Below are 11145 nucleotides of genomic sequence, written 5' to 3' on the forward strand. Positions count from 1 at the left end.
TTGAAGATTAAGATGAGCTTGTTCACTGAAGGATTGACCATTGAATCCATGTTGGATGATATTTTCATTTAACTCTTTAATATTTTGTTCCAAATCCCCTTTTTTCTGTAAAAATGTTCTTGAAAATTGTAGAATTCCATGTTTTAATCTAACATTTCAACCATTACAGATTTTTACAAAATTGAAATATTCTAGAACTATGGAAATATGGGGAATTTTTCCACCATGCCTGTAGCTGAGGTAGAAAAGTAACATCTCGAAGACACGTCTTCTCAAACTTGAATGATTTTTTTGGCTTATGATTATTTGAGGCTAAAGATAATTCCAGTTGGATTGCAAAATGATCAGAGCTAGAAAGAGGAAAGATTTGGGAGGATGGAAATAAGAATATTGAGCACCAATTAGGGGTGACAAAAATTTTGTCTAATCTTTCAGCAATCTATAGGAAGCCCTTCCTTCTATTTGTACATGTCACATTCCCATTTGAAGAAGCACAATGTTTCAGACCATTCTTTTCCACAAATTCAGAAAAATCTTGCATAGATTTTATAAGAGGAATGATTCCCCAATCTTGTCTTGAAGGGATGGTATTTCTTTAAAATCACCTCCAATTATACAAGGAATATCTGGAAATGTGGCCAAAATCTAAGATATTTTATTCCAAATATATTTCTTCCCCATTATTGAAGTGGGCTCATAAATTGAAATCGGGTGGAAAAATCTGTGAGGATGATTGACCTGGATATGAATGTAATTTTCCTTCATTTCTATGCTAGTAATTTGAACCTCCTCATATTTTCAAAGGATAGCCATTCCACCTGAATCCTCTAAAGATTGGGAGTCTACATATTTCCATTTTTTCTAAGACTTATAATATTGGAGATCTGGAATGTCTGAGAATTATGTTTCTTGTATAAGAACTATATCTGCCCCACAACTTTGAATCTGAGCTTTGATAAGGCATCTCTTGTGAGGGGCATTAAGGCCCCTAACGTTCCATGTGACTATCTTCATTGATTTCTCAAAGAGCGTTTCACTCTTTGCACGCTAAGTTTACTATCTAGTGTTGTTTGTATTCCCACTTTAACCTCCTTTTTAATGATCTCTAGCATTTTCTTCTTTTTGGGGGGGCTTCCAACTCTTCTCTTGGGTTTAAGAGGGCTATCCTCTGTTATGAAAACTTTCTTAAAATGTGTTTGGAGAATGGAAGCATGATAATCATAGAGTTATTTGAAAGAATGGGATGTTGAGTAGATCTACGTGGTAGGTTTACATCTAGAACTCTGCAATCCAATGGAAAAGAGTGATTCCTGAAGTCTGGCAAAGGACTCACTAAAATCTAATGAAAAATTATTGAAAAGTATGCATTGTGAAACAAATTTTTTAGGAGAATTATGCAAACAAAGAACTCCTTTTGAAGCTTGCCTTGTTGGACTTCGAAGATACCCGTCCAAGTGATGAACATTACCCTTTATTTTTAAGGGGATAAAATATGGGGGAATTGAGCTCTCATTAAGCCCAAATACAACTTTAAGATACGGGAACAACTTCCCTAGGAAGTTGATGAAATTAGTGTATCTGTCCCACAACCAGTGAATCACAGGTTGGCTGCATCGTGAAAAAATAATGTATAAGCTTAAACAAGTGACTATTAAGGCTAATGAAGGAGGAGAAACTTGATCATGACTGAAAACCTCCTCTTCAATCTCATTCATTAACTGATTGCAAGCCTTTATATGTTGTTCTTTCACAATTTGTTCCAACATCCCCAAGGGATAAATTTTTTGAAAGCTTGATAATAAAACTCTAGTATTCATAAAGAGTCGATAATTAATAGTTAGAGTCCCCAACACATTAAGAACCTCATAGATATTCTGATTTTGAGATAAAATAGCTGGAATGATGACACTTGAGGGACGTGGTTGAGAGAACTCTGAGGCTTGATCTTCACTCTGGGAAACTTCTATAATATTAATGGAAGGAGGCAGAGGCATATTTTTGAGAGAACATAAAAGTGGGATAGTAGTGTGATCTAAAAAAACTTTAATTGCATCTTCATTAGGATTGAGTCTTTGAGATGTGAAGTGACTCAGCAAATCAGAGTGTTCTATGACCTTAATTAATTGATCAATGCCAATATTTTGAAACCAAACTCCAAATTTAGAGTTGATGGAGATTTGATTGGGAAAATCTTTGGAGAGCTATAATAAGACACACACCTCTAAGGGCAGATTTGTAACTTCAAAGGGAATGATGTCATGCTTGACAAAAATGCCTATTTGATTAGCTAGGACTTCTATCAGTTGCAAGTTCCTGTATTCAAGAGGCATAGACGACAGAAAAATATAGAAAGGTGCATATCTCATGTCGCTATAATTTGGATCAAAGTTGGGTTTCCATGGTGTGGTAAACAAATCGAAACCCATACAAAACCAGCCTTTGAATTTGTGGACTTTATCTCTTAGGTATTTTGAAGAAAAAATTACAATAAAATGATCCAATCCATGATCTATATAGAATACATTATTAACCCCATTCCATGTCTAGTTTACGAAATCACAAAGAATAGAAATGTCAGGAGAATGGTTCCAGATCTTACCGATTAGTACTCTATCACTCATATCTAAAATTTGTTGCTGCAGGTACTCCGCTGGAAAAGTAACCTGTATTGCTTTTGGGGATTCCCAGCGACCCACATTTGCTAGAGGCAGAAGAGGTTCCATGAGAAGAGGTTGTATGAGCTTTCGTCTAGCCCATTTTTTTAGGGTTACCAAATTATTTGGAGGTTGTTTCCTATACACATTTTGCTAATAAGAATGTTTCTTGTTCTTATCTGAAACCCTGTGTCCATTTGAGACCCTCTTCTGAAAGTTTGGTTTGAAGGGTCCATTCCACATCTCATATTTGTGTATTTACCAATACATTTTGTGTATTGCTTTTGGGGATTCCCAGCGACCCACATTTGCTAGAGGCAGAAGAGGTTCCATGAGAAGAGTTGTATGAGCTTTCGTCTGGCCTATTTTTTGAGGGTTACCAATTTATTTGGAGGTTGTTTCCTGTACACATTTTGCTAATGAGAATGTTTCTTGTTCTTATCTGAAACCCTATGTCCATTTGAGACCCTCTTCTGAAAGTTTGGTTTGAAGGGTCCATTCCACGTCTCATATTCGTGCATTTACCAACCTCTATTGATAGGAATGTTATTCAGGTTGGACAAAAATAGAGGTGATTGTCTGCCTTGATACAGAGGTGTATTATTAGGGCTTGACAGAAAGTAAGGAGAATGCAATGAGATATTGTTGGGAAAGGTTTGTGGCCCACAGATTGGTTATACCCAAATGTTCTTGCCTTTGAACGATCTCAAATAAAATAAACTAATTAGGTCTGTCATTTGAAAACCAATTACCATTGTTTTCGTAAAGATTCCTGTTCCAAAACCGCCTATGGGAGCAGCTATAGTTGACTTTACCAGTACCTATTCCTCTACCTGGAAATTTTTGACCGAAAGAAGACTCCGGGCCTGAGATCTATGGATTTTTGAAATTATTTTTTCCGCCTATCTCCATCTCCCAAAAATAATAATTAACTAAATAATGTAATATTTATGTTTCCTAGAGTGAGCGTATATGGTTTAGGTATTTAGGTTTAGTTTCTTGATCAATAATTTAATGTCCCATTGGTGGTGTCAAAAGTCAATAGTATATTTTTTTACTTTATAATCAAGAAAAATAAATATTAAAAAGAATAGAAAAATGAGAAAAAAAAGGAAAAATATAAAATGAAATAAATTGAGAAAGGAAAGTAATATAAAATAATAATGAATTAATTTATGTAGTATATATATATATATACATACACCAAGTTTATAGATACCTAATTAGTGGTAAATTTATGCTTTCAATGAGACTAGAAATAGCTTCTTTAGGGCTATGGGATAAATAATTCAAATTAAGATAATATCCCCACATGTGTCACTTTTATCAACATACTTTTACTTGACTGACATCATTTTGTGTAGTGCTAGAACTATGGTAGAATTAGAAAGTCGAAATTGCACTCATATGCACAAATAAATGCTTTTAATTTAAATAACCTTATGTACATGTTTATTTAAAAAAATAATTTAAATTGCATGTGAAGAACATAGCCTATGTTATAATTTTATATTAGTTAAGATTTATCTTTAATCAAAATATTTTGAACTCTAATCACTTTACAAATTTCTCCTATACAAATCACTTTTTTTTCTATTTGTGCAACATGATTAATTATCTTTTGAAAATTTATATCCTCTTTTTAGAATCCATTCAACATAACTTTTTAATTAGACCTTATTCATGTCTTCGTAGTTAATTTTTATTGCAATTAATGTCCTAAAAATATATCACCAAATACATACTTTAATATCATGACTCTTCATATATAACCTAGGTTATTCAAATTTTTTCTTCTAGCATCGTTTTAATTCCCTAGAGTCTTGTTTTCTTTTATGTTATTTTCATGTCTTTCCCAGTTTATTATTTTCTATTTAATGGTAAATTTGTACCTATGAGATACCAAATTTTATTTGATTATGAATTTGTACTTCAATTTACTAAGCACTCAATCCATAAGCTTCAATAGACCTAGAGGTTCATGTTTCTGATAAAGATAAATGAGTTTTATAGGGACCCGAAACCCAAAGTTTTATGTGAAATAGAATCTATTTCACATATTTTAACCTATCAAACCCTATACAAGCATGAGATGATGGGATTAGTCCACTACATGAATTTTTCTTCTACTCCATTTATGGACTAATTTTTTTAAAGGGAAATAGTACATCAATTTTTCCACATAAGCCAACTTGATCCTCTTCCCTAAGAATCCTAGAAGAAGGATCTTGAATGTCGTCAACCATGCACTTTTTCCTTTTTTTTTTGGTAATCTATTTCTCAAACTTCTTAGCTCTTTTGTACCTCGAACAAGGGGTGAAACCTATATATGAGCCTATGAATGCACAAAAGAGGACAAAAATGGTGTCATGGCTATATAGGGTCTTGCCTTAGTTAACCTCATTTTTTATGTTTCCACCTCCATAAATAGCCAAGTTGGATCTGAAATAAAAGTGTGTTCTTTAAACCTTATGTGTGTATAAGATTGTGCCAATAAAATAAGTGCATATATGTAAAGAAGATCCCTACTCAAGTGTATTAGAGCCAACCCTAGTTGAAATAATCAAAAGGTGATGCATATATCAACTCAAGGATAAATGAATCACATAAATGATAATGATAAATATTAGATATGAAGCTTTTCCCTTTTCATGTTAGTGTTTTAGTTTCACTTATAAATATAATCTTCATATTTAGGTGTGTAATGGGAAACGAAATGAAAACACAAAAGTATTTCCAGTAGCTAATTTATATGGTGTGATATCACCATGAAAGAGGTTTCTACCATAGGGATTTAAAGGTAGGATATTCAAAATTTGCAGTTTTTAATTTTTTGTAAGGTTATGGAAAAAAATGTTTTTAATGATAAATGGACAAAAAGATTTTTCAAATAGAAAATGATAAATGGAAATAGCCTTGCAGATAAAGAGTAGCATAAAGCTCTTAGGTGTGTATGTTGGAGGTGACTATATTTCTTAAGGTTATTATTGTAGATTCACGGAGGTGATTTCGGAAAGAGACTACAAAGGGGCTATCACTGATCTATGTTATTGTGTAATTCTATTTATTTTGCTAGTTGGTTGCTCTCTATTCAATGATAGAAATCTTGCACTTTTTATCAAAAGGCAAATACGAAATTTCTCTTACGCATAAATATTGAACACAAGTAATTGCATTTTTGTTATCAGTTAAGAAAAATAATTGAAATACTCTAGAATTTATTTCTTAGGAGACATTTGAGTAACATTATCATAAGGTACATATCCAACATGCTTGAAACAAACAAATTACTTAGCAAATTTTTGATAGCTTGCATCTAAAATATTGTCATCGTTGTCTCAATTGAAACAAGAAATCATATGAACAAGATCAACACCATCAACACAAGTACTGCATACAAAATTACAGATCACATCATTTACATCTTTTTGTTCAATAATTTTTTTATTTCAAATACATTTCAATATGTTACAACCAAAATATCCAGTTTTCACAAATTTACTAAAGTTTTGAATGTTGATAATAGTAAGCTTGTGACAGATTGGAATCTATGTTATTGAAGATGGGAGATAGAGAAAAAGGAAATGAAAGATTTCGAAATTTTGAAATTCTAGATTTTCATAAATAGTTTTAATAAAATATTATTTATAAATTTAAATATAGATATCTTCTCAAATATACTTAATATAAATTTAAAATGTGTATCCATTGCACCTCCTATTAGTAGAAGTGGTAGTGTTAAATCAGAGATACAATGACATTAGATTTAAGAAAGAAATAATTTTGAAAATTCAAATCTAATGGTTTCCCTCTATATTAGAAGGTGGATATCGCAATACAAGTTGTAAATGTGGTTGACGAGGCAGCCTGAACACGAGTCTTACTTGATTCGAAAGAGAATAAAATAATAAAATAATATTATGATGAAATCAGTACAGAATATCGGCATGAAAATTTCGTCACAAGACGATGCGGCAGTTCTTTCGTATTTCACCCGCCGATCCCGTCAACACATCGATACTCCCCATCTTCACCATGGATTCACCAAATTTGTTACGCCAACTAGATGGATTCACCACGTTACTCTTCACCATATTTCGTGTTGAAGGAGTTGAAAGTAACGTTTGATCCGATGTTAATAATCCCCGCTTTCTATAAAGCTGTGTGTAATATTTGTTGTCAAGCCGAGTGGGGGTAATTTCCTCCAAAGATACGGTTGGGTCGGGAGTATCAGCAGGTGGGCAAGTAAGCCTGAGTCGCTGCGCCAGTTGAAAGTCCAGTGTGGGGTCCGCAGCGCCTGTGTTGTTGAAGTTGTAAAGTCTGTCACGAAATGAAGAGCAATGTGATACACCAATGGAGTGTGCACCTGCATCCAAATGCGATGGTCCATATCTTCCTTATTAGAAAACTATGAAATGAGACAAAAAAATGTCTTTAATCTCTGCCAGAAGTAATTCTTGATCAAAATTTTAATGGTACCCACCTGAAAGAGTTACCATTTCTTCCTGTGATAGACCTTTCTTCTCAAATATATCCGTTAACTCTTGGACGTTGAAAGATGGAGGAGGTAAGTTCCCGATGATATCCTCTTCTTTAGAGATTCTCCCGTCTTTTCGACCGGCTGGGACTCGCCAATTCATTTTACCTGCCTGCAAAAACAAGTAGTCCACAATCCGGAGAGACTGAGTAAACTTTCTATACAAATTGCTCTGATTGTTAAGATATTATGGTTATGACAGGAGTGAGTAAAAAGAGATAGCAACCTTGGATGCACTATCTCGAGCAGCAAATGCAATGATGTCTGCACATGAAACCACTTGAGGGCAAATGGCCTCAATTTCCCGTTTTGCTTCATCTATCACTTCAAACCCTCGAAGGCTTGGAAAATTTGCAGGTGACTCTTTCTCCGCTTTGTTGTCGGGCGTGGAGTCTATGAGAATTGAACCATCGCAACCCTGTAAACATCACCTTATTATATAAGTTCAAACAATTGATACTTAATGAGAAGATCTTTAAGGGCGATTTGCTTACCCTAACAAAGCAGTCGTGGAAGTGCATCCTGATTAGAGGAGCTGCTAATGTAGGGTCCTCTTTTAGGGCTTTGGAGACAGTTCTCTTTATAATGGATTCCGCTTGAGGACATTTATGGCGGTAATAACCCACCTTCAGCCCATTCGCCTGCGCATAGACAGAGCATATGTAGCATGCCATGGTGGTAATAATCAACAAGTATGTCGAAGTCTTCATTCTTGTGGATCTCTGCCTTCGGCCGTAGCAATATATTAGGAACAGAAAAAATCTAGGCTTGCTTTCGGCCTTTGAGAAAAGCTTTGCAGAACTACTTTTTGAAGAACGAAGGCTTGAATGCTTGGGCTTTGATTAAATTAATGTTGTTTCAATTCAATTCGGTAATGTCTCTATTTATATCGATCATGCCCATGACATAGTCTACATAGAATGAGTTGTCTAAGCCAGAGTTGACAGAGTCTATTTATTAAAATAATTGTTTCAGGCATCGACTTTGATTAGCTGGATTATATGCATATTGACTAATTACCAGCTAACCCAACGCGGAAATTCGTTTATCGCATCCGCTTGCAAACATCACTTGAGAGCAAAATATTGTTGACCATGAAAGCTGATATTTTAAAGCTTCTTAAACGCGTTCGACTAGATGAATATAAAATGATTTGTCAACGATAACAACTAAAAGGATGTAAAATGCGTATAGAGTAACTCAAATGGGAATGAATTGAATTGCATCAGAGTATTAAAAAATTCTACCTATCTCAGACGCAATACTGACTAGCTTACGATATTGATACGTAATTATGTTTAACTATAATCGATAGTATCTATGAAACCGACCAAGCAAGAAAATGTCAAATCTTCGCCGGCTTTGGATATCCGCAATAATTTTCTTCTAATTTGCTATTTTAATGACATGAACGCCGGCTTTGGATATCCGCAATAATTTTCATTCTAATTTGCTATTTTAATGACATGAACACAAAATGTTCAAACATAACATGCATCCAACAATGAACATTTAGGTTTGAATCATGGAAGAATAAGGAGTAATTATGATATGATTATTGATATATATAATTTAAGATTATTACATGATTTTTTCGCATATTTTTGTGACTTGATTAAATTAGTTCAACATATTTTACAAAGGGCAAGTTCTTCAAATAAAAAAATTTGAGCATATATTTATATACTTTAAGCAAGTAGATTCTAGATGACATGAAGAAAGTAAATTGTCTTCATAGATAGGGTCAAATATATTTGGGAAAACATTATTCTCATATTCCATGAATAACAAAAATGTATACAAAATAGCCTTTGTGGTTTGGAAAACATAATATGATAGAGTTTTATATCATATCACCAATGAAAATTGGGGGGTGCAATTTGAAGTTCAAAGACTCAAGTAATTTCTATATATTGCATTTATCCTTCAAAATCAATTATACAAAGGGGACAAAGAATTAATTAAGATAGTTCCTTAACTAGTGAACAAAATATTGAAACATTAAACCTTCGTACAATAAAATATATTATATATATGAATCTAATATATTTGTATTGTCTAAGATCATTTGTGTATGTTCATAGTATCCTTATATCTCCTTGATAAACTATATTTCCTTTATATATCACATATTACATCTCTTTCTCATATCTTCCTACTATCTCATATTATCTTTTACATCCTCATCCTCAAATATGTTACATATTTTTCTATAAAAATATCTATATAATGGGACATGACCTATTCATAATACTCCTAATCTTCACATTTCCCCTTCAGTTTGAATATTAGCAAGCTCTGTGATGAAAAAAAATAGGATGTATGATAACTCTTTCTACACTCCTACTTTCTTATCATGATGTATCTTTATTTCTTATAATTTTAGTTATTTTTTTATTTTGTCTTGTTTTAGCCATATATTTTCCCATAGCCTCTTTTACTTTGTGATTCAAAGATACCATGTAGTACTATTCATGAAAGTAATTATTAATATTCTTAATCCTTATTTACATCTTTTTTATAAACAAATTAAACTAGTTAAAATATTTTGTATATTTTACACATACTAAACTTTTTTTAACTTTCCCATCATGTACACAAATTCTTTAATAAACAATAATTAATTAAATAATGTAATCTGTATGTTTCCTAGAGTGACCCATTATGGTTTAGGTATTTAGATTTAATTTCTTGAACAATATTTTCACATTCCAATCATGGTGTCCAAACTATGCAGTATTTTTCATTACTTTTCTAATCAAGAAAAATTTAAATATTTAAAACCGAAGAAAAATGAGAAAATAAAGGAAAACTATAAGATGAAATAAATACTAAAAGTAAAGTAAAATAAAATAATAATCAATTAATTTATATGCTACATATAAGTATCTCTACCAAATCCATATGTACCTAGTTAGTGGTAAAGTTATTCTATGAGTGGAACTAGAGATGGGTCCATTAGGGCTATGGATAAACAATTCACAACAAAATAATATCTTAATATCTTTTATTATTTTTTATTTTATTAATATCATTTTATATAATTCTTGAAGTATGGTAGAATTAAAAATGAGGAATTGCACTTATGTGCACATAAATTCTCTAATTTGATTAAATTGATGCATGCGTATTAAAAATATAAATTAAATTCGATGTGAATAACATAACCCATTTTATAATTTTATCTTAGCTAATATTTATCTTTAATCAAAATATTTTGAAATCTAATCACCTTACAAATATTTCAAATAAAAGCCACATTTCTTGCTATTTGTGAACATGCCTAATTATCTCTTAAAAATTAATATCATCTTTTTAAAATCCATACAACGTAACACTTTAATCAGACCTCATCCATTTTTCCTAGTTAATTTTCATTGCAATTGATGTCCTACAAACATATGATCAAATACACATTTTAATATCACAACTCTTCCTACATTACCTAGGTTATTCAATTTATTTTTCTAGTATTATTTTAGTTTCATAGAGGTTTTTTTTTCTAATGTTATTTTTATGTCTTTCTAAAGTCTTATTCTACCTTTAAAGATATGCTTTCACATATGAGATACCAAATTTTATTTAATTTATCACTTCAATTTACTAAGCACTCAATTCATAAGCTTTAATAGACCTAGAGGTTCATGTTAAATCTAGACATAAGTGGTATATTTAAATATAATCCATGGTCTAAAATAGGCCCATACTTTTACACTACATGTCTGCATTAGTATTTTTATTATTTTTCTTCCTTATTGCCCCATGTTTATTCCATGGATTCTTAAATTTTTCTAGTGAACCATATTACTCTCAACAACTTGTATACAGATAGAATTGATTTTTTACATTGGAACTTATCAACCCATATACATCGATGGAGATGATGGGGTTAGTAAACTACATGAATTTTCTATCTACCGCCTTTTTGGGTTGAAATTGTTGAAGGGAGATAGT

At 32.1% G+C, this 11145-nt stretch overlaps 1 protein-coding gene across 1 annotated transcript; it reads right to left on the reverse strand.

Moving 5' to 3' along the window:
- Positions 1 to 6613: 6613 nt before the first annotated feature.
- Positions 6614 to 7865, reverse strand: LOC131074067 (peroxidase 5-like). The gene is made up of 4 exons (XM_059218927.1): positions 7686 to 7865; positions 7418 to 7609; positions 7138 to 7303; positions 6614 to 7020 (listed from the first exon to the last, which is right to left on the reverse strand). Exons 1-4 carry the CDS (start codon positions 7863 to 7865, stop codon positions 6614 to 6616), a joined length of 945 nt encoding a protein of 314 aa, XP_059074910.1.
- Between the last annotated feature and the right edge of the window lie 3280 nt (positions 7866 to 11145).

This window comes from Cryptomeria japonica, chromosome 4 (genome assembly GCF_030272615.1).
Source record: "Cryptomeria japonica chromosome 4, Sugi_1.0, whole genome shotgun sequence".
Classification (NCBI taxonomy): Eukaryota; Viridiplantae; Streptophyta; class Pinopsida; order Cupressales; family Cupressaceae; genus Cryptomeria; species Cryptomeria japonica.

Bases quoted from the DNA above. Each gene is read 5' to 3' on its own strand.
- LOC131074067 (XM_059218927.1), bottom strand. From the start codon at position 7,865: ATGGCATGCTACATATGCTCTGTCTATGCGCAGGCGAATGGGCTGAAG. The intron at 7,304-7,417 runs GTTGCTATCTCT...TTGTTTTTGCAG, and splicing joins CTCGAGATAGTGCATCCAAG to GCAGGTAAAATGAATTGGCG. The intron at 7,021-7,137 runs GTGGGTACCATT...ATTTGGATGCAG, and splicing joins AGAAATGGTAACTCTTTCAG to GTGCACACTCCATTGGTGTA.